The sequence below is a fragment of the Stegodyphus dumicola genome, chromosome 2 (genome assembly GCF_044657685.1).
Source record: "Stegodyphus dumicola isolate Sdum_Otavi_A_Nest chromosome 2, ASM4465768v1".
Classification (NCBI taxonomy): domain Eukaryota; kingdom Metazoa; phylum Arthropoda; class Arachnida; order Araneae; family Eresidae; genus Stegodyphus; species Stegodyphus dumicola.
In genome coordinates, this window is record NC_140769.1 from 226273015 (window position 1) to 226298074 (window position 25060).

General features: G+C 31.5%; 1 protein-coding gene across 5 annotated transcripts in view; it reads left to right on the top strand.

Annotated features, from left to right (window-relative positions):
- The window catches only part of LOC118191749 (nucleobindin-1-like), an 84746-nt gene that overhangs the window by 6511 nt on the left and 53175 nt on the right, over window positions 1-25060 (top strand). For 3 of the 5 annotated variants that reach the window (XM_035362598.2, XM_035362597.2, XM_085811823.1), the window contains exons 3-4: window positions 11193-11294; window positions 21568-21817. In XM_035362598.2, the coding sequence (XP_035218489.1) occupies window positions 11193-11294; window positions 21568-21817 (352 nt within the window). The remainder of the gene's footprint in view (window positions 1-11192; window positions 11295-21567; window positions 21818-25060) is intronic. The other 2 variants (XM_085811824.1, XM_085811825.1) reach the window with 2 other exon arrangements.

Consider the following 25060-nt stretch of genomic DNA (forward strand, 5'->3'; position numbering starts at 1 on the left):
AAGCCTAAAGCATGTGCAGAAATAGATGTAAGTATAATAAATAGCTAATTCAGGGTTAACTTTGGCAGTGTGCGATGCAAAATTTAGTGGAACAACAGGTCTTTAGTCATTAATCTCATGATACGTTCCCAATAGCGTATTGCAGACGCTAGCTGAGCTTTGCAATGATAGCCATAAATTTAAAAGTTTTTAGATACCACAAACAAAACAGCAAAATTTTCCGGATTTCAGACTTTGTAGTATATAATGTTAAAATAAAAAATTTTAATTTTGACAGATTTTTAATTATTTTTATTTTGAAACTGAAAGAAAGATAATAGGTGTTAAAAAGCATACTTTCTGAATTACTTTTCAGCAAAAAAAGGCAAAAAAAAAATGCTTTCATTTCTTTAATCCTTTTTTTTTTGTGTGTGTGTGTGAAAAAAATTTTTCCTCTGATGTTGTTCCAAAAATTCAGGTATGTATGTATTAGTTTTTTCAGTACTATTCGGTTTTGAGGGCCGTAAAAAATCGCCAAACTATTGTTGATGCCAGTGCTGCCAAAAATAATTGTGGCAACCCTAATGCAAGAAAGGAAGTATAATAGTAAATAACTATTTAAGATTGATGTTTTAATTTAGATGAAAGGTTGATTTCATATAATACTTTTTTATTATTATAATTTATATAAAAAAGGCTAAGCATGACTGAATGGAAGCATAAGATTAAATAACTATTTCAGATCATTATTATAATTTATATAAAAATTGCTGAATGGATGCTTGCATTGCTATTTCGCTACCGACTTATCGCTAAAGCATAATTTCATCTCGTTGGTTGTTCAAACGTAATTTTCTATAATGAATGATGCCTTTTCTTTGGAAAAAATCTCGGTAAAGTGCAGAATCGCTCACTTACTTGTTTGCCGCTTTTTAAAAGGGTAAAAACAATTGAATTTTTGTCAATTTTTTTTTACCTTTTTAAGTGAAAATAGGTCGATGTGTACATAGATAAAGTCAAGGGTGTGCGCAGTGCCATTTTTGTGCAATTCTGGGATATTTTTCAAGTGAAAATAGGTCGATGTGCACATGGATACTGAGTATGTGCAATTCTTAAAAATGCGTCAAGCAGTGGGTGATTCTGCTGTTTTCCCAAAATCCTATTGCCGACTTTTCATCATGTACAATTCCCAAATTGTTAAATCCATAGGATATCAAAAAAGGATTTTAAAATTAAACTAGTATTTCAATAGCGTCTTAAGAAATATAGAACTATATAAATTTACACAATCTGAAATCAGCGCATACGCTAGATTTGGTGCGCTGTTAAATCAGCGAGCTTGCTAGATTTGCCACTTTTGCACATACATTTTCGCTGCAATTTTTTTTACGGTCCTCAAAACGGAATAGTACCATTTTTTCTGTAAAATTTACTTTATTTTTTTATACTGTTTTTTTTTTTTTTTTTTTTTTTTTTTTTTCAAAAGCCTTCTCATTTTTCCTCCTATGAAGTTGGCAGACATGGAAGATTAGGATAAAATTTTCGTACTATTTAGAGAATTTGGAAAGGGTTATTTAAATTTTTTGCTTTTGAACTCAAAGATCTTTCTCCTTACACTTTTCTGTTGCTTTTTCTTTTCTTTTTTTTTACTCAAATAAAGTTTGAAAAATTACAAAAATGACTTTTAATTTACTGAGCATCTGTAGAAAGGAGTTTTTTTTTTTTTTTTTTTTTTCCTAATGAAGATACCGAAAATTGCCAGGTTAATAGATTCATTTTATAGTTCTCAAAACACCATTCATCATTTCATAAAATTTTATGGTGTTATTCTCATTATTGAAATTAATAAAGGACTAAAATTCACAAGATTTTTGCAAGTTCCAAATATATGCAGATTTTTAGAGTAATATAAATCTTTAATTGAATGTGAAAATTCAAAGATGAAAATGTTAAGATGTTAATGATGGAAAAATTAATGCAGAAAGTGAATGGAAATTGTTTTTGAGAGGGATACTGAAAATATACAAATTAGCAGATGAAGCAGAGACTTTATATCCATTCTTTGTTATATAACTACTTTTCCAAGTAGATGAAGCAGACTTTATGTCCATTCTTTGTTCTATAACTACTTTTCCAAGTTCATTAATAAATGAGTGTTATACTTATTTGTTTGTTTAAGCAAATGAAGTTTTAAAAATAATTATAGAACATGAAATAGATATAAATAAGTTAAATCTTCCGGAAATATTTCGGATTAAAAAGGTATGAGCAAGATGTAGATGTTTTATTTCTTTTAATGTATAATTGTTCTAATGTCTGTATAAACCAACATAATAAATTACAGTACAATGTCCGTAATCCGGACATCCATTATCTGGAATGATCTATAATGCGGACCTCAAAGCCACAAACTTTTTTTTGTATGCTTTACACATGCACGTAATGCGTTTATGCATGCGTGTTTAATGTATAACGGACAGTATAAGCTAGGCTAAAATTATCTAAGGCATTTCAGTTAATGTTGCAGATTGCGCTGTTCCTTAATCTTCTGATTGGATCCAGCTTATTATTTTTTGCAGACTGTTAGAACAATTTTATAAAAATTAAGCTTGAATTTTCAACTATGTCAAAAAGTGTTCCCAATTCTGGAGCTGCCAAAGGATCCTGATTGTTGACAACAGTTCGGCGCGTACTTCACTTAAAGTTTTAGTGAAAGATAATGTATCCGTATTATTCTTCTCTCCAAATTGTATGTCTATCGTTCAGCCTATGGATATGGGAATATTGCACGCGGTGAAGTGCAAATATAAAGTAGCATTTTTAAAATCTATGTTAAGTTTCCTAAACAATGGCAAGACGATTCAAGACTTTTTGAAATTGTTTAGCATAAAATCTGCTGTGTGGAGCATCGCAAGATCGTTGGAAGATGTGTCTCCAGATAAGTTAAAAAACGCTTGGTATAATTTATGGCCAGCTACCATATTTCATGCTGAGGGCAATGAAGATTATAGCCGTAAATTTGAAGGTTTTCGGACATCACAAACTAAAGGTGAAATTTTCCAGTTATTGGATATTGTAAAGAAATGTGAAAAAGCAGTAATATATGAAGATGATATAACAGAAGTTTTTCATTGCGACAACAAAGCCCCAATCATCAATCAACTAACAGATGGCAAAATCTGTAGTATGGTTCTAGATCCAGAAAATACTGCTTCTGATAGTGAAGAAAGTGACAGAGAGGGTTTTGAAAATGAAAAAATTTTGATCGACAAGTTAGTCGGTATTCTCGACACGGCAATTGCAGGACCGACACAGCGGAACTTTGTAACTGAACAAGAAATTATGTCTGTTTATAGAATTAAAGAGAAAGTATTAGCACAAAAAACGAAGCAAGTTAAACAACTTACATTGAAAGAAATGTTTACTAAAGTAAACAAATAAATATTAAGCTTTTTTCTTTTTTTTTTTTTTTTTTTTTTTTTTTTTTGGTAAATTTTGATACGTTTTAGATAATAATTGCTCTTTATTTCATAAATTACAGTTTCATATTTTTAATTGTATAATTTCTGCTTGCCATCTTACCAGATTTAAATTGATGATCTATAATCCAGAATCACCGAAGTCCCAAAGAGTCCGGATTACGGACTTTGAACTGTAATTACATAGTTATTTATTACTTTAAACTGCAAAGCTTGTAATTTTAATAGTGCACTTTTAAAGTTTTTTTTTTTTTTTTTTTTTTTTTTGAGTGGGAATTTTTATTAGTGACTAAGTAAATATTTTTTAAAGCATGTTCAAAATATATTTTAATGATTTATATTTCTAATTCACTGTTAATTACTTGATAACATTTAGGGAATGGATTTTACTTTTAAATATGTTTTACAATTATGCTAAATATTATATTATGTTTAATAATGATGCTGGGGAAGAGACCAGTTTCATTGTCTTAGATCTAACTTGTTTTTGACTAAATTTGGCTTCTAAAGCCCAAAATAACCTTAGTTTTTGTCTATTATGTCAACTTTTTAAGCTAGAGGATACCCTCTCTTTGTCTTAAAAGTCATACAAAATGTGCATGTTAAGGAAAAAATTTCCAAATTTACTGTTCACAAAGAATTACTTTTATTCATACCTAGGCTATATATAGTTACTACAAGTTACATTTTGTTCATACAAATAGTAAAGTTAAAAAATAAATAAATAAATAAAAAATCCATGGTAAACATACATATTAAAGTAACATTTTTTGCTTATGGCTTTTTCTGGAGTGTTTAATCTGTAGACGTTCTCATTTGTTGCTTCAGCAATTATCAGTCATATGTACAACGTTGCACAAAGAAAAAGAAAAAAAGCAACTGTTCTATATTTCCCGTTCTACTTGGCTCATTGATGAAATTTAACTTGTGTTTTTCGTGTCTCGATATGTATACAGCATTGTTTCTAACATGGGTATTTTGATACAAAATCGGACTTTTTCAGCAATGACATACCAATTCGTTTTCTGTATTTCAATTCTACCACTCCTATAATGCTTAAATATATAAAATGTTGTAAAATTTAGCATGAAATTAACTGAGAAACGTAAAATTTTATCTTGACACACTTTTTTCAGTTTGCACCAAGAATCATTCACTTAGCATAATTTTTAAGTTATGGTAATCTATTTTCCTTTCCCTTTCACTGTGCACAAATGGGAAAAAAAGGTATATCATTCATTCTTTTAAGTAATTTTAACAAAGTGAACCACATTTAGCATTATTATCAAATAACAAATATACCAGATTTCAAAATGCACCAATTTGTAAATTCACATATATCTTAGGAATTTTTGAATAAAAAGCTCTAATTTTTGCAGGTATGCTTAGCAATTGTCTACTTTAAGAAGACAGCAAAAATTATATTGAACCTAAATTTCTAATTGTGAAACAAGGAATCTAGTAAGTTTAATTAAAAAAAAAAGAGATGTAAATAAATACATACCAAATTCAATTAACTCTGAGGAACTTAAATTTTGAGAGGCAAGTTTTTAAAAACTACTCTTGCAATTTTTACAAAATTTGGGTCTTTGGCTTAATTTGAGTTGTAGATTCGAACTATGGGAAAAAATAGGTAGGTCATTTCAGAAAAAGTCTGATATTATGTTAGAATACTGATGTTAGAACAGTGCTAGATATAAATCTAATATATATCCTAAGTCGCACTTTCGAGACATGAAAAATGCAAATTTAGTTTCTTCATTCGACCCAGTAAAACTGGAGGTGTAGAAGAATTGTCCTCTTTTTTTTTTTTTTTTTCTGTGCAAGGTGTACTTCCCATCTACCTTGGTACCATGCTTCCATGACTTTCAAAATCTTAGTGCGGTCAGCCTGCTCATCACTGACTGCACTGGCTATGTAAAAATTAGGCATTTTGAAGCTCTCCAAAAGTTGCTGGATAATTTTGTTAATAATTCTGTCCTCATGTATTTTCAAGAAAGTCTTTGACAATGCTTTGATTGCCAACCAAGCATTCTTTTGAAGTTTTGTCATTGTTCTGATGAAATGTTTATCTTTAAGGAGCTGCTGATTCTGAGGACCATCAAGCACATTGTTCTTTATCTTTTCAAATGACAGGCTAGGAAATGCTGAAACAAGACTTGGAACAGTCTCTTTCATTTGGCTAAACTAATTGCTTCATAAGATCCAATTTTATATGCAGAGGTAGAAATGTAATATTCTTTCTGTTGACTAGTGGCTGATGCAGAATATTTGATTCAGAAGTCAGAATGTTTGATTTATCAGGTTTCGAGTCAGATACTGGCGGCCATTTCGACTGCACCTAGTGCTTCTCATGGGCTTTGTTGTACCACATACACAAAAAACAGGGCTACTTGGTATATCTGTGTTACTGCCCAAGGAGGAAGCAGGCAGTTTTAAGGTCAGCTTAGATGATCATTGGTGTATGTGATATTGCAACAAATCAATGCCTCTCTTTATGTCTTCATATTTTTTGCACAAACAAACTGAATGTCCTATTGGGTGGGACTGCACCAAATAAATTTCCATTGTGGAAGGGATACACTTCAAACTCCACTTTTGCCAGTGAGTTGCATTATAAGCTGAAATTTCCAACTCTTCAATTAAACTATGTAGGTTATGACAGTATGCAAATCCATCATCACTTTGAAAGTATTGCAGAAATGCACTTTATCTTGATTGAAAGTAAGTAACTTTGAGCAAGTTTTTTTCATGCAGTCTGGATGCTAACAGCTCAGAAGCATTTTTAGGTAGTCCCAAATCTCATGCCAAATCATTCAAGTCATGCTTGTCAAATCCCTTACAAACTGAATCATCTTCAATTTCAAAATCTTCGTCATTGGGGGTTAATTCAGTATTCACCAGAATCATATTCCTGTATTTTCAAAGAGAGTAATTCTTTGAAAACTGGTATACTGGACTGGGTACTGATACTGGGAGTTCAGCTGAGTGAGGCACTCAGCGTGTAGTTTGATAGTAAAATAGGATACTCTATTTTATGTTTGTTTTTCTTGCTATACCCTGACATTTTTACTATACAAAAGTAACAATCACTTTGAGTTCTCACCAAATCATAGATATACTAAATGGAGATTTAGAATACGTTCCCTTCATATACATTTGTAAACTATTGACATACAGCTTGTACACTTTGTTAGAGGCCCATGACATATCTTAATCACCAATTTTCTCTTTAATATAGGCTTGCCTGCCAAATGCACTGATGTTTGTTTTTTGACTGGGAATGGTAAACCTGCGACATATATAACAGAATGAATCGCAGCTGTTTAAGCACTTATGATGCAAACTAGCAGAGGCAGATATAAGGAAAAGGTTCAATTCATGTATAAATAAAAACTAAATACTGTTAACCTTGTGTGCAAACAAGAACTCAGACTCCATGTTGTAATGCGCTTCACTGTATCAGAGTTACAATGTTTGTAACTCTGATACTTCATGTCTGATTCTACATGTCTGTTAGGGGCTTCACTGTATCAGAGTTACAATGTTTCACGACAGTATCTCAGGTGTGTAATTTAGACAAGTATGTACCTGTTGCTGGTCTCCTATGGCGTCATTCACCCGACACCATTCAGAGGGTTTATGACAGCCAATAGGAGAGCAGTAATACTTCCTATGATCCACACTTGATGCTGCAGAAAGTAGTCACATTAACATAAGTTGTGGAGAAAAATAACTTGACGTGGTAGAAGAAAACTAACTACAGTTTTGAAATCAGCATGCCAATGTAACTAACTCTACAACAGCTCAAAAATCGAACTCGGAAGAAATTGTGTTAAAAATTGTTCCCTGGTGTAATGCATCCTATGTGCACTTTTGTTAGAATGATATCATAAGTTTAAAGTTGTTGCATAGATAATTGCTTTGATCCTTAATTAATTGACCTTAGAAGCTCTTAATTTTCATGTATAGAAACATACATGAACCCCTTTGATTGTGATAAAACTTTTTATGAGAGCAATGAAATATAAGTTTCTCTTCTTCAGAAGCAAAAGAAAAAATTATAAAGTTATTATTTAACTTAACCAGCTACAGTACAAAGTCCGTAATCCGGACTCTTTGGGACTTCAGCGATTCCGGATTAGGGGTTTTTCTGGATTATAGATCATCAATTTAAATCTGGTAAGATGGCATGCAGAAATTATACAATTAAAAATATGAAACTGTAATTTATGAAATAAAGAGCAATTATTATCTAAAGGGTATCAAAATTTACCAAAAAAAAAAAAAAAAAGCTTAATATTTATTTGTTTACTTTAGTAAACATTTCCATCAATGTTCAGGGATTGGACAAAAATATGGAAACACCTTTAAAAAAACATGTTTCTTTGCTTGATATGGTGTAGGAAACCCGCTGGCATCCAAAACAGCTTGAAGTCTTCTTGGAATGGATAAATACAGTTCCTGTATGTTTACAAGGGAATATTATACCATTCTTCCTGCAAAACGGTGGCAAGTTCAGATAACGATGTTGGCAGTGGATAACGAGAACGTACTTTCCGTTCCAATGTAGACCACAAAGGTTCGATAATATTCAGGTCTGGTGACTGTGGTGGCCAGGGGAGATGGGGCAACTCATCCTCGTGCTCAGAAAACCAGTTCTGGACAATGTGAGCTTTGTGAACAGGGGCTTTGTCATCTTGGAAGACACCATCACCATCGGAGAACAAAGTTTGTACCATGGGATGAACTTGATCGGCCAAAATGTTCACATAAGTCTTGGCAGTCATGTGCCCTGACACAGTTATCATGGGGCTAGCAGAGAACCACGATATGGCTGCCCAAACCATAACAGAACCCCCACCATGTTTCACTCTTGGCAACAAGCAGTCTGTATTATAGGCTTGAGATGGCGTTCTCCAGACGTAAACTCGGCCAGAAGTGGGAAAGAATGTGAAAGAAGACTCGTCAGACCATATTACTCGCTTCCTCTGCTCTATAGTCCAGGCTTTATGACTTAAACACCACCTTTTCCTGTTACGGGCATTAGCATCGACTGATGAGTGGCTTCTCAATTGCAGCACAGCCAGAAATTCCCAGTTTATGAAGCTCCCTTCTAATTGTTTTGGTACTCACAGGGTTCGGTAACACAACATTCATTTCAGCAGTAACTTTTGCAGCTGTGGTCTTCTTATTTTTCGTCACAATTGCCCTTAATGATCGTCTGACACGATCACTCGGGACACACTTTCGTCCGCGCTGTGATTTAGCAGATGATGTTTTTCCGCTTTTCAAATATGCGGAATAAATCTTCGATACAGTACCTCTTGAAACACTAAACACCTCGGCTACCTTGCTTACGGAAGCACTTACCATACGTGCTCCAACAATTTGCCCACGTTCGAAGTCTGTTAACTCTGACATAATGCAATGACAACCTCACATAACAGTACTCCGACAACAACTGAACTGTTTAGCACATTTACGAAGTTGTATAGGTGGCGTCAGTAGTCAAAAACGCCAGCGCCACGTACATATTTCATTAAAATCAATCTTTCTCTTCAAACATACATTTCACAAGGTGTTTCCATATTTTTGTCTATCCACTGTAAGTTGCTTAGCTTTTTGTGCTAATACTTTCTTTTTAATTCTATAAACAGACATAATTTCTTGTTCAATTACAAAGTTCCACTGTTCAAGTCCTGTAATTGCTGTGTCGAGAATACTGACTTAACTTGTCAATCGAAATTTTTTCATTTTCAATAACGTTCTCTGTTACTTTCTTCACTATTGGAAGCACGCATGGGTAAACGCTTTACTGGCTTTACGCGCATGCGTAAATTTGTGGTTTTGTGGCCCGGATTATAGATCATTCCGGATAATGGACGTCCGTATCACGAACTTTGTACTGTATTTATAATTTCAGCCTTTACTATAACCTTCTCCTTCCCACTTTTTCACCAGAATTTAAATGAGTTAGATAGTGTTTAAACTGAGATTTTTTTTTATTATAAGATAGAGCATATTTCTGACCTGTGCATGCACATTTCATTTAGTCCCTGTCAGCTGTGATAAATTGTAATTATTAGTCTTTGCATTATCTCATTGCCACCATTGGACTTTGATATGCTGGTTAGAATTACTGAACCAGCTTAGATTAAAATTTAATGATTCTGTAGTCTTTGACTACCATTCTGTGTTTTAAATTGCATCACCATGAGCTGGGGGTGATTTTGTTAGCACAAGAACATGCACTTATGTTCTAAGTTTTGTTTAAATAAAAATGTTTATGTAGAACTTTTTCTGGCTTTGTAGTTAGTTACAGACATAACAATAATTCATGTCTGTTAGGGGGTTTTGAACTGTTATCAAGGAAAACTTCATAAATTATCTGAATCATAAATCATAACCCTTGAAATTAATAGTTTTTTTAAAAATCTCTAACAATCTAAGGTTGCTTTTATGCCTAATTTAATGGCATGCTCCCCTTCCAATTGGAATTGTGTAATCAAGACATAATTTTCAGTAAATATTTGTCCATCTGTGTGAAATTTCATCTTTGGCTTGTTAATTAAATATTTTATGTTTGGAATTATTTTTTACAAAATAATAATAATTGGAATTATACAATTAAAATATTTTATGTTTGGAATTCATGTAAAATGCAAAATATAAAAACATGTAATACAAAAAAGAAAGAAAGAAAGAAAAGAGGAAAAATGATTATTTGCAATGTTACCATGCTGTAATGCACTTTCTTTTCAATGAAAGTAACTGTGTAAAGGGGTAGTTTTGCAGAAAGTATTGGTCAAAAGTCAGTAAATACTTGCAAAACTATCCCTTTATCTGAATAATTTCTACAGATAAATATGAGGTACAGCTAGCAAAAGAACATGATCTCTTATCTGAGTGCTTCTTCCAAGCCTATATCCTTTGATCTTGAATATGTTTAAATCTTCTCATAAGATGCCTCATTTGTAATGACTGCCCAACCGGTTAGCGATTCTGACTGCCACAATGATCGTTCTGGTTCAGATCCCAGAGAAGGCATGGACGTTTGTAAGTGTAAAATGTCTGTGCAGCAGGAGACTCTCAAAATACATGACGAGCTGAAGCGTTTTTTGAGAGGTTGGTAATATGAAGAGGGGTAGGAGTCCCTCAGACCACTGCCTAGGATATTCTCCTTCAAAATTGAGGTGGGAATATATCTGTATGACTAATGGTGAATTTCAAGTATTCTGTCCACTTGTATTTGAATCTGATAGCTAGATTGCCACTATTTAATTGCCTGCTCTGTATTTTCATTGCCTTCCGTTTAGTAGAAAGAAAATGAAAAGACTATAATATGTAAAAAATAACAAAATTTTTTTTAGAAACAGACTACAAATCTCGGACAATATAAAAGCTGTCGTACTGTTCAGTGTTTTGCCGCAGTTTTTGCAAAAGGATTAATCTGTCATCAGCAAAGTTTTTAGATGGTGGAAAAAAATTTCTTTATAATAAATTGTTCAAAAAATATTACTTTAAAAAAATTATTTTTTGTAAGCATATTTTATTTTATTTTTAACAATATCTTTTTGTAGATTCAAATGCATAACTGTCTGATAAAAGGATTCCAAACTTAATTTCTTCACAAATGATATTTTAAACTTTTCTTTTCAAATTGATTAAAATCTTGAATTAAAGGAGCTGTTCTCTTTGTATGCACATGTTATCAAATTGCATTTATTTTAGGGACTAGAATATGGTCGATACCTACAACAAGTGGTACAGGCTCTAGAAGAAGATAAAGAATTTGCCAAGAAACTGGAAAACGTCAGTGCAGAACAAATTAAGGTAAGGTGTATGTTTATAAAATGTGATGTACAGTAATGCCTTCTTGAGGTACTGCTTATGGCTGTAGATGAATTTGTTTTTATGTAGAAATATTATCTGTTAGAGATTTAAAGTCTTGTGTTTGCATATCTTCTTTCCAAGTCATCATGTTACAGGAAATTAACTGCAGCAAATTAAAATTTTATCTAAACTTAATTGGAATCATATCAGTAGAATGCAAAGAAGGGAAATATTGTGAGAGTAATATTAAATCAATGTCATATCTGTAAACTCGCCTGGTTTTATCTGGAGACTGCCAGTTTTTCTTCACATCTGGTTTTCTAGCATTTATCACTGAATCTCTGGGCTTTTAAATGTTAGCCTTATCCAAGGAAAGTGTTTTTCAACAATAAATGAAATTTATTGAGTTATTGAAGCCTAAATTATGCAAATTCCACTTCCCACCTGTAGTAATTTTCATCTTAATTTTTCTCATTAATTTTATTTGATCTCAATTGTCTTAATTTACTGTAGACAATTGTAAAATGTTATATGAAAATTCAAGTTTTAAATTTTGTTTCACGTCAGTTTTGTTTATTGTATAATGCTAAGGTTATTCATGCAGTGCTATATGTTTAATTATTTAATTTTATTTTCATCATGTTTGAAAGCACTTTGATAAGTTAAAGTTTTTCCTTCCCTGCTTGGAATTTTTTGGCATAAAAGTGTAAGAAAATTATAAAATGAAATTAACCAAAGAACATAAAAATTTAGAATAGCTAATTAAATATTAAAATATTTTATGCCACAATCATATTAGCTCAATAACTTGATTCATGCATTATAAAGTAAATTTAAATCTGTTTAAGTGTTCATTTGAAATGGTGCTGTTGTTCACCATGGAAACTCCCAGTTTTTCATATTTCAGGGTCCACAGCTATGCAACATAATTAATGTGTGCCATAAACAGGGGCGTAGCTAGAGTTTCCAGCGCCCGGGGACAACTGCAGAATTTGCACCCCTTTCTGTGTGCCAAAAATGGAAAACATTTCATTAAAAAATTACGTAGCATCAATTTGGCGCCCCTTGGATGCTGCGCCCGGGGACAGATGTCCCCCCTTGCCCCACCCTAGCTATGCCACTGGCCGTAAACTAGGAAAAGAATGCAATAAACATTGAAAATTTTTTTAGTATGAAAAGAAGAGCATGATAATGCTGATGATTTTATTTATGGGAGAAGATAAAAAATATGAAAGTAAACTTCTAAATTTAATTCACTATAACCTCTTTTATTTTCTATTTCATTTGGTAACTTCATCTATCTGTCCTAAAAATAGCGCTTAAGTCTAAATTGCTTCATTCAAATTAATCATACAATCTTACTGAACCGTTAATGCAGATGCCTCTTGACCAATCACCGAATTGTAAACCGTAACTAAAAACTGATTCCCTCCCCTCTTTCTGTGAACTGATGAGTCACTTTTCGCTTAAGCTTTCCTCCTGGCCAGAAGCTTTGCGGCTACCTTCTTTGTTCAAGGCATATGTGCTGATCTAACAAAAATGTAGAGCGCATAAGATGCTCGTCCGTATGTGAACCAAATATTGCGAATCCTGACTTGCTTCCCTCAATAATAAAGTTATCTTGAATCCGAACATATTTGCCTTGCCAAGTTCCTTTGCTACTCATCTATTACGCCACCGCCAAGCTCCAAATCATTCATTTTATATCGTTACATCTTTGTACCTGCTGCCTAGAACTCCAATGGGAAAAGTAACTGCAAGTTCATCGTTCTTAAAGTTAGATATCATTAAGTATCCAAATATGGTACGTAGTGTACTCGGAAACTAAGTACTGTTTCATTCTAACGCCGTCGTAGCTCTGTGGTAGGCGTCCCGCGCATGCGCACTAGTCTTTCTTGTTCACTGACTTTCAATTGTCGCCATTTTGGTTGCTCTATGTTGTGTTTTCAGTTTGCTGTGCACATTCAAAATGTTTAAGACAATTAGTTCTCCTGCTGACTGTGAGATTCGTGCCGTAATTAAATTTTTAAACGCGAGGAATGTTAAACCGGCCGAAATTTATCGTCAAGTGACAAAAGTTTACGGTGAATACGCGATAAGTGATGGAATGGTGAGAAAGTGGGTAAGAATGTTTAATGCAGGTCGAACAAATGTCCACTCCGAGGCTCGGAGTGGTCGGCCTTCTGTTGTCACCGATGATTTGGTAAGGAAAGTTGATGAAGCAATTCATGAGAACAGACGCTTCACAATGACAACTCTTTCAAAGGCATTTCCACAAATTTTACGTACTGTTTTGTTCGAAATTGTGTCTGACCGCTTGAATTATCGCAAACTGTGTTCCCGATGGGTTCCAAAAATGCTCACTGATGTTCACAAAACAAAGCGACTTGGTAGTGCCCTGACATTTCTCACGCGGTACAGTGATCAGGGAGAACACTTTTTAAACCAAATTGTGACAGGTGATGAAACTTGGGTGTGTCATTTCACACCAGAATCGAAACAACAATCGATGGAGTGGAGACGCACTCATTCTCTGAAAAAACAAAAGTTCAAAGTGACAATGTCATCACAAAAAATCACGTGCACTGGGGATAGGAAAGGCGTTTTGCTTACTGAATTTCTTCCCAGAGGTGAAACCATTAATGCGGCACGATGTTGTGAGACTTTAACAAAACTAAGGCGTGCCATTCAAAACAAACGAAGAGGAATGCTCAGTAAAGGAATTGTGTTGCTCCATGACAATGCTCGGCCCCATACTGCTGGTGTCACTCGATCGTTAATTCGACAGTTTCATTGGGAGCAGTTCAATCGCCCGCCGTACAGCCCGGACTTGGCGCTATCCGACTATCACTTGTTCCTGCACATAAAGCACAAGCTTGGTGGCAAGCGCTTTAGATCTGACGATGACACAAAAAATGCTGTGGAGTCGTGGTTATCGAAACTGGCGGGAAGTTTCTTTGACGATGGTATACAAAAACTGGTCACCCGCTATGACAAGTGTTTGGTCATTGGTGGAAACTATGTTGAAAAATAGTTTAAGACATGTATTTTCATGTAAAAATAAAATTGAATTCGAAAAAATTGTTTTACTTTTTTTTTTTTTTTTTTTTTTTCAAAACGGTGCTTGGTTTCCGAATACGCCTCGTAGTTACTTCATTTTGCAAATTCTTCAGAAAAAGTGAGTGGAACTAACTCCCAATGCAGTGCTTCCAAAATTTGTGTTTTCATTACATATAATTGCTATTTATATAAAGAAATATATAAATAGGCTAAAAATTCAAATTAAAAAATTTGAATAAAAATTTTTTGACCTGTCTTGTGCTATAGCTGCAAGATTGATGTAGAATAAACTTAAAGCATCTAAATTAGTTAGTAAATTGAAAAAAAAAAAAAAAAAAAAAAAAACAAAGCCAATTCCTCTATAATCTAATAATTGCAACCCTGTATAACAGGTTTAATACAGTATCAAAACTAACCCAATTAAAGAGAGAACTCATAGTAGAACAATCTCAAAAAATAAAAATGGGAAAGGGAAAATTTACAAAATTTTACAAATAAAAATTAATCTCCTTTTATTGAAACTCCAATTCAGAACTCATCAGAGGAAAATGAATTAAAGCTTCATGAAAGTCAATTAATATGTTTCGTTCTCCTGTTCCATTTGAAATCAAAAGCCATAAAAAGATTTCATCAATTTTTATTAAAGACTTTAAAAATTTATATAAAACTGAAAACTTGAATCTCAAATGTACAAATGTAACCAGAATTTTTCCTACACATTTTCGAAACACTTGGAAAAAAGAATAGAACATTGCATAGTGCCAAAATGACAATTAAAAATCCATAGAACTTTACATTATGTACATTGAAATTCAAAGCTCAGATTTAACCTTTTTATTTATAGAAGTCTCTAAGTACAGTTTTTCTTGATATTAAAAGTTTAGTTTAGCATAATCAGGGACCTCTTAATGTAAAGTTCTGTGGTTTTTTTAATTGTCGTTTTGGCACTATATAATGTTTTATTAAATTATTTGTTAAATTATTTATTATTGTTTATTAACAAAGTATATCAGTGTGATATTATAAAGTCAAGTATATCCGTGTTTATAGATCATAGGATTAAATATAACAAAAAATTTACTGTTACAACCACATTTTAAAGTGAAATGCATTATTTAACATTTTAAAATATTTAAAATATGGTATTAAATGCAAAATTGTGTGCATAAGCATGAGTTAGTAAGTATTAAAACATAAAAAAATAAAATAAATAAATAAATAAATAAAATTAAAAATTAAAAAAATCGAAGAATGAATATCATGAAAGCATGAGTTAGTAAATATTAAAAAATAATAAAAATAAATAAAAATAAAAAAACAAAGAATGAATATCATGAAAAAATTTCAAAAGCAAGCAGAATTTAATTTAAAAGCAATATCACTTATGATAAATAAATTTTACAGACTTCTCCGGTCAAAATTAAATTAGAATTAAACCTTTTGACCGACCTCTCCAAGAAATCCAGCTGCAGTTTTTTCAAGCATAAATACCAAATTCTGTTCTTCATGATAATTATATTCTAACCAGTGAGAGATCCGCCTACAGAAAGTGTGATAACACACAAATTAATAGAAAAGTATAAAACATCATTTAAACTTAATGTTATTAAAAATTTTGATACTTTCTGACTGTCTGCAGAGCTGTGAAAATTGACTGGGATTTTGTGAACAGTCAAAATGAATTTGTGTGGTTATTTTATTTGTACCTACTGTTCTGTTCACAAATAATAATAAAAGTAAGCATTTTATAAGAAACAAGAAAGTTTAGGAGGCAAAAAATCTATACGGCTGATATTCATATATTTTTCATCCAGAAAATACTATTCAGAAATAAAGATTAGTGTAAAGCATGTAAATACATGTATATTATGTGTACATGCATGGCTTGCTATTATCCTGTATATACTTTTGCAGTTTTAGCGAATGTGGAATCTGGTAGTGCAGCTAATCGGAAAATACCAAAATTTTTCATGTATAAGAAGAGATTCCCCTGATAACTGTATCGTAATTTTTTAATTTTTGCATGTATAATAGTTCATTAGAAGTAAATAGTAAAATATAATAAAATAATTGTATATTATTATTTTAATTAGCTCTTTTAAAACATCAAACTTTATAATTAAACAGACTTTCACATGAACATCTAAAAATCTATTTTTCATTCTCAACTAAAAATAAAATAAAATAAAATAATAATAAACAAATAACATTTGCAAACTATATACTTTTTGCATAAAGGCCATCCTTTCCCTAAGATGCCCACTTCTGACAGTGCCCAGCATTTCTCAGGGTATAGTTAAAGTATTGAACTGAGCATCAATGATAGATATGTTCCCTAATGTGACAATATTTCTGATGCTTGTTTGGTACCATAGGTAGTGAGAAAGTTTTGCTAAATGTTTAACTTAAATTCATACATGCTACATTTGTCTATAATTTATATATGATATACTCAGAGTATTCTTTGAGAGTATATACAAATAATTTTGTATGAAAATTTGTTTGCTGTTTATTAGAATATTAGTCTGATTAATGACTCAAGAAGTAATTCAGATTTCAACTTGTGTTAGAATAAAAACTTTACTTGGAAACTGTAACATGAAGATGAGCAAATTTTCTTATGAACACTGATTTTAACATTATTTAATGAATGACAGTCACATAGTACTGATTGCTTCAATAAATGTTAATGTAATGTAATTAACATTAATGTAATTGTTTTATATATTTTCTTTATTAAAACATTACAACTTTTTTTTCCATTTTCCTAAAATACAAAGAAAACTCAGTGATGAGAAATATATGAACTTATAATTCATGATTCAAAATATAAGATATTGGTGAAAATAAAATATACTGTTGAATGACACTTTATGAGGTATTTTCTCCCTCTTTTCTGCATGCTTTTATTGTGTAGTTGAAAGCATACTCAATGTGTATTCAAGAAGTCTAGAGTTTCTAGTCCCGCCAAAGGCATTGTGCATTTTTCCAACTTCTGCTTCAAAATAACCTAAAGATTTAAGGATTTATTGCAAGTTAAAGTTAATATTTACACACACACACTATGTATATCTGTATATACATTGTAATTCATTATAATATATACAGACATCTGTGTAGGATACTCATAGATGAATCAGGGCCAGAGTCACATTGTAACTCAGTAGAGAGAGTTGCTGGGCAACCAGTAAAGTGCCAGCATAGGAAAACCTCCTTCAAAACCACTTAACAGAAGTAGCAGATGAAAGTTTCAGATGTAGTTAGCAGATATGCATTTATTATACGGAGCTACTGATAGTAACAGGCAACCTGCTAAGAACCTCTACTTTTCATACTACTTGATTAATCACCAGTCATTTGCATGTCTGCATCAAAGTTTATGTGAAGCGAGTTCTTTAGAGAGAAATGTCATGAATTGGACCCCTGAAATCGAAGAGGCTGTAAAAGGCACTTTATGTGCCTGTACATCATCAATCGTTATTTCTTTTGATAATCCCCAAACCATCTTCTGGATCATGAATTTGAACCAATTGCACAATACCAAGAATAGTGCATACAGCTACTGCAGCCTGATGATTACATATAGAAATTTGCTTTTGCTCAACGGTATTTGCAGAAGAGTAGAAAGGATGCCTTTTTTCCATCTTATTCATAGACAAGGCATACTTCACCAGCAAACGTTGCTATTACACAAACAGTGTACAGACAGTATAACATTGGTTTACTATCAATATATTGTTTGCCAGTGTGACGAACCACTTAATAGGCTCATATCTCTCACCTGTTCATTTGAACAGAAGATTTTATAAGATATTTTTGGGTTTAGTCTTTCCCAAACTGGTGTTCATTAAACTAAATAATCACTGAAACTTTCCTTAATGGATTTTTTTTCTCACTGACCCTAAGAGAAGTCTGGTTTATGATACACCTGTGAAGAGTGATGAGGGTCTTGTTGCATGCATCTGCATAGCTGTCTTAGCTATCTGAGAGACACTCAGAATATTTCAAAATGTTCATGATTTCTTGCAGCATTGCTGTCAGCCTTCTGTTATGATTGGGGGCCGAAACTTCAAACACCTTCAGTGTCAGTGGCCTCTCTTAATATTGCAATTGCTGCATATTGATGAATAAAATAACATTCTCCACTTTTGTGTTGCTCTTTTATTTCTTGTGTTTCCTGTACATTTGCACATTATGGAGTTTCCAACCCTGCACAAATCATAATCCAGTTTATCTTTGTTTAAGCTACCCCTTTAATTTTTGATAAGTTTTTACACGTGGAAGTGAATCTGTATACACCATATTCATGAAAAGCTTTATGCAACCTAGATTTTATCAACTAGTCATTATAGACATATACTTCTAACAACAAAATGTTTTAAATAAGGCAAATATTCATATTCGAACATTTTCAAAATTTAAAAATAGTTTTGTTAAAATTATGATATCTAACTGTATATGCAATCCCTCAGTCACAGTAGTTACATCTGGTAAAAGTCTGTCATTAGGTTGTCTTGAAGCAGAAGACATGAAAAATGAACAATGCCCTTACCGGTACTCGAAAACATGCTGAGTGTGCTACCGTTACATCATGAAGACATGCAGAAAGGAAGGAGAAAATAATATATAGACTCCCCCTTTTAAAGAATGGCCCCAATCATCAAATCCTGGTGGTGAAGAATTATCATCCACCATTTTGTTTTTTAGTTTGGACACCTCTGTAGAGTCACTAGGGCATTTTTAAAGCAGGAGACATGAAAACTGAGCAATGCCCTCACCAGGTATTTTATTCAAAATTTTGGGATTTTTATAGATTTTTAAGTATTAAAACACCAAATGCATCTCTCTTTTTAGAGAGCTGGCTTAAAAAACAAATTATGTTAACATGAAGATTTTTTTGTTTATACACTTTATTCCATTGACCATAGAAGTTGGCTACCATCAAACCAGGAAAGTTGACAAAGAATCTGCCAAAGTTAGGCAATCATTATAGTGGAAGTCTGAACGACAGCTTTCAGGATAACATATTTGTCAATCTCTCTGTACAATTTGTCAATCAATTTTTGCCATTTTGTTAGGCTCTCTAATTTTACTGGAAGCTCAGTGTAGGACATGATGAGTAAAATCTTCCATCAGCTAATTGTTCCAATCTGTTTGTTTTTTATGGGTCTTACCCAGCTGATCATTTTCCCATTCTACAGATGCTGATTCTCTCAACCAGCTGTAAATGAATCGTTGCACACTTGCACAATCTTTTTTTCCCTCCTTTTTTCCAAGAGAAAAACTACAGCAATAACAGTTAATTTTTATTCTAGTTCATGAAAACAAGGGATCGCTTATTGAGAATCAGCCAGGGTTACATCATACAAAAGTGCAGATGTTATGAGTATATGTTTTAATGTCATGGCTTATGCTTATCCATAACTAGCACTAAATACGCTGCTTGGTTATAGTTTCACAGCCAATGGGATAACACATAAGTACTGATTTTTCTTCCCTTAAATTTAATGTCATTTAGTGATATTTCTATGGCACCTGGTATGCCAAAAGGCCTGTATTTTCACACAACTAATTCATTATACGTTTTTAAATACTAAAAATGCATTAATAATATTCACTTCCCATTTTATTAGTTTAGGATTCATAATTTAATATTGATTAAAAATTCATTGGAAAAGAAATATTTTAATTTTAGATTTATGCAAATAATATTACAAGATGACGATATGCCAATACGTGAAGGTTGTCACTATTTTTAGAGCATTATTCCTCTTAAGGATCTGTAAATAAGACATCCTTTTTTTGGGGAAAAAATATTGATCTGAATATTCCACAACAGTGTGCTTATCAATGCTTAGCATTTTATCTACCAATATCAAAAACTTTTTTCTAAACTGTTATTTAATTTTTAGTAACGCAAAGATTTAAAAATTTTGATTTTCAGCTTGTATATGACCCCTGAATTATAAAAAAAAAAAAATATTTAAAACTTTAAATACACTGCACGGTGTCGGCCATGTTGCTACAGTCCTCTTTCACTTTATGATCATATGACGTGTAATATTTTTTGTGACATCTTTAAGAAAATATATGTACAAGCATCTTGAAATATGCCCAAAATGTTAACACAATGTATTAAAAATATTTAAATCCATGTATTACAAAGGACATTTTAGCATTAAAATGTAAAGGGAAAAAAAGGAATCCTGTTTCTGGTGGCAGTTTTGTAAAATTTAGACTTTTTAGTGAAACCCTGTGCCAGTCAGAAGATTATCAGTTTAAAAATTAATTGATTAAAGAAGTTAGACGTTATTTAGAACAGTAAAACTTCAGTTTTAACGCTCTCTTAATTCTTGATAATGTTCCAGGTCTCAGTACTGAAGCCCTTACAAAACTGCATCTTAATGTAGAGGTTTTATTCCTTTGACTGAACATCATTTCGTTAAGCTAACCAATGAATTAAAGAATCATAAAAATATTCAAAGCCTGTTATGTCGGACATATTTATATTTCTGCAAAAAAGCACTAGACAAAGAAAAGCAGCAGATTTGGCATTTTGGATGCAATTTAATATGAGACACTGCTTAGAAATGATTAAGTTTGCATGGGAACAAGTGCTATGTCAACAGTGGATACTTGTTGACATCACTGCTGGAGAGAAGTTGTCAACAATTTTAAAGGATTTCGTTTGATCAAAAATGAAACCAAGGAAATCATACAAAATTGCAAAAGCAATAGGTGATGAAAGACTTTCAGGTATGGAAAAATCAAATTATTAGTTGAGAACGTTGATCATGAAATGACAAATGAAGAATTGGATGATGCTATAAAACAGCTGACAGTGAAAGTAGTGATAGTGAAGAAGATAAAGAGCCTTGAATGTACAAGAAGTTAAACAATTTGTTAGAAAAGGTAAAGGAATTGTCTGATTTTATAATAGAGATTGAGCCAAATGAAAAAAGAAGAGGATACTTTATAAGAGATATTGAAAAACTTTATTCTCTTTACTGCAGAACATTTATCTAAAACATGGACTGTGTTATATTATAAAGATTGCAAATTAAGCGATTAAAAGCAACATCTTTTAAATAGCTGATTTTAACAATAAATAAAATGAATGTTTTATTCTTATTTCTGATCATTTAATTTCTGTATGTTGCAAGAAATTTATTTTTATTTAATATAATTTGTGATTGTTTTTATCTAAATGTAGAGTGGACATATAGCAAAAGAACTGGAATTTGTGAAACATAATGTTCGCTCAAAATTGGACGAGCTGAAGCGCATGGAAGTGGACAGACTCCGTAAGCTCATACGGGAACAGATGGAGCGCACTGAATTAGGTCTGTACCGTGATGAAGATGGTCATCTCTTGAACTCACCAGATGGTCGGCGCTGGAGAACTATACCTAACCACAGAAGTGGTTTTGAAGGTGGTGTTGGTGATGGGAATTTCTGGTTAGGTTGGCTTCTTTTTTTCCCCCTTTTTCATTTTCTGTTCTGCAGTTTTGCTTTCTTGCTGCCTATTTATTTATTAGGGGGAAAAATATATTCATTCAGCCTCATATGCTGCTTTCCCCACCTGCATGCTTGTTAAAATTGATTTATTTAGCTCTTTCAGATATTAATAATTTTACATTAATGCTTGGAATTATGTACCTTTCATTATTTTTTTTGCAGTTTTTTCACTTGCATTGTAAATAAAACTAATAATTGTATAAGGACACATAGATTTTACATTTAATGGCTTATTAAAATTTTTCAGTTATACATGTAGCATTTTTAAAGTATTTGAAGTGGGTCATGGAGGAACATAAATAATAATAATTTATTTGGAAGAAATAAATTATTTGGAAGAAATAAATTATACATCATTACACTTTTAGCATAGTCATAAAAAAATCTTGCTTTATTGCAGTAGCAGAAGATTGTTACTTATGATATAAAGGAAGAAAAAAAAGCAAAAGCAGTTTTTGGAGAAAAAATTTATTGAAAATTATATTAAAAAATTTTAACACTAAAGATGGATGCTCACAGAAAAGATTTAATAATTAACCTTTTGCTAAAATTTTCATTTGTTTTTAAATATATTTATAGCCCATTGTTGACCATGTCCATAACTGAATGATGGTATTTTGACCTAGGTTCAAATCCACTCAAGTAGAGAGGTTCCATGAATGCTTGCATTGTTTTTTCTGTGTGTAATGCAAATATAAGCTTCATAGGAAGCCCTTTATAGAGGCATACTATGTGCAGGGAAATCAACATTTTTTGTTTTCCATTTGATTAAACAAATGAATTTATTTACAGTACAAGGAATTTTAATACTTTATCTGCTTTATGTTTCATCTGTCTATCTTTCTCTTTTTAATTATTTCATAGTTATTGATATTTTTAATAATACAATAAAAACTTGTGACCAAATTGCATTAGTTTTGTTTTTTAGACTAACACATTGAGTTTCACCATATAAAAAAAGTTATTTATGGCTGTTAAATTTTCCCTAATGCCATGTCATATATTTGTAAAATATATTATATTTATATCTGTTCTTAGAGCACAATTAGTTTTGGATAAAAAATTTTGTTTTGTCTATCAAAGTGCTATCGAGCCACCTGAAACCATTATTTTATTCAGTTATACATAAAATTTATTTTCCTTAGAATAGTCAATCTGAATGCATATCACAGTATCAAAACTAGTGCAGACCTGTTAAATTAGTATGTTATATGTATATGGATACAAATGAAACTAAATGTGTTAAAACTTTTAAAATTTGGGGTGGTAATCTTTTTTGGGGGGCATAAATGCTGATTTCTGTTCTTTGATATATATATTTAAATAGCATTAGAAGATTACTCCATTAAAAATAGCAGATAAAATTTTTTAATAATTAAAGTAGCTTTAAATTTAATTAAAAATTTTAATGACTTAAAAAAGGTAACTTCAGAATAGGTTAATATGTTTTCTTTCTTGGATTATTGTGTCAGCGTTTTCCTTTATTCTTTTTTTCTTTCCAGTTTTATTTAATACAATGAACTTGCATTTTTATGAACCTGAACTGATATTTACACCAATCATGAAAAATGTTTGATTGTTTTAATTCCATTTTTCTTTATGAATGCTTCAACTGTATGAGTTCATAAAATGGAGTCCACTGTAGTTGCAAAAACATTGAGTGTAAATAATGTGATAAGTATAATTTTATTGCTTGTTGAAATTCTTTATTGTGTGTGTTCTTTGATAGTTGACCTCATTTTTATTAAATACCAGTACATACAGAGCAGTATAATATTAATTTTTTTCTATAAATATTTAACTAAATGTTAGGCTATAAAAAATAAAATTCAGTTAGTTTAAAGCTAACTGTCTTGGTATTTGCATGTGTAGAAGGCATCTGTAGTAAAATAGTTTTATTTTGATCTTGAGGGAAAATCTGACAATGCAGTTTCATTTAGCCAGACCAAATAAGTCTGGGCTTCTGGCTGAATGTCGGTGCTTTACCATTTATTATGGTTATTTTGGAAACTGTAAAATAGCTTTATTCTTGACTGCTTATCTTCATATATTTTTCTGTATGCAGTTCTTTATGCATTTGCACTCACTTGCAAATCTGCCTTACACCTACTTCCTGGATGCTATGGTTTTCCCCCGTTTTTTTATGTAAGAAAAAAAGCTTTAAATCTCTTTAGGTTGGAAACTAGATATTAATATACGTCTTTCATAAAAATGAATAGTATATAATGCAAGGGATGTATGTAAAAACATGCACATTAAATAATAAATATTGATAGTCTTATTTTATTACATATTTACATCTATTTTAGTTTTTAAAAGCTGACTGATTTTATTTAAATGCTGATTCTAAGAGAAACGTTTGATCAGATAAATATTTTATGCAGCTATTTTTCAACAGGGGTAAGTACGAGTTTGTGAAAGTCATGACAATTGTTAATACGCAGGAGAAATTTAAAATAGCCCAGATTCATATATGTTAAAAGCAATAAAATGCATGTAAAATAGATGATGCTGCTGCTAATTTTTTGAAGCATATATAATTTTATCAAATGATTATGAATTACAAATTATTTTGAATTCAAAGTTTGACATCAGAATTCATTTGTTTTGTTCATTAATATTTTTTGGCTTAAAAAATTATAATGTACTAATTTTTTTAATAATACAAAAATATTCAAAATTTGTTTTTATAGTTTTGCAAATTATTTTTGGCTTTTGAAAATATTTCCTGATTTTGTAATTGGTATTTTCAATTCATATAAATTTTATATTCTGTAATTTGGTACATACATTTAAAAATAGGTTAAAATTATGCTAATATGTAACTTTAAAAAAATAATTTGATACTAGCAGCTAGTATACTTTACACTTCTTGTAAATAACTGTATGCAATATACTGTATAATTTTCATATATTTTCAGAAGTAAAGTTTTCCAAATTAGAAGGAATTCATAAAACCTATATATCATCTTTCATCATTTAATTTTAATGACTAGACATTTCATTGATATATGCATATAACTTGTTAAAGTCTATATTAAATTCCTTTCACTGGGAAACTAAATGTCTTCCAAATTCAGTTACTGAAACAGATTTATAATATTTTATATATAATGAATTCATAAGAAGAAATGTAATATCAATTTATAGTGTTAAGAAGCTATTAGTCATGTATGATTTACATTAGT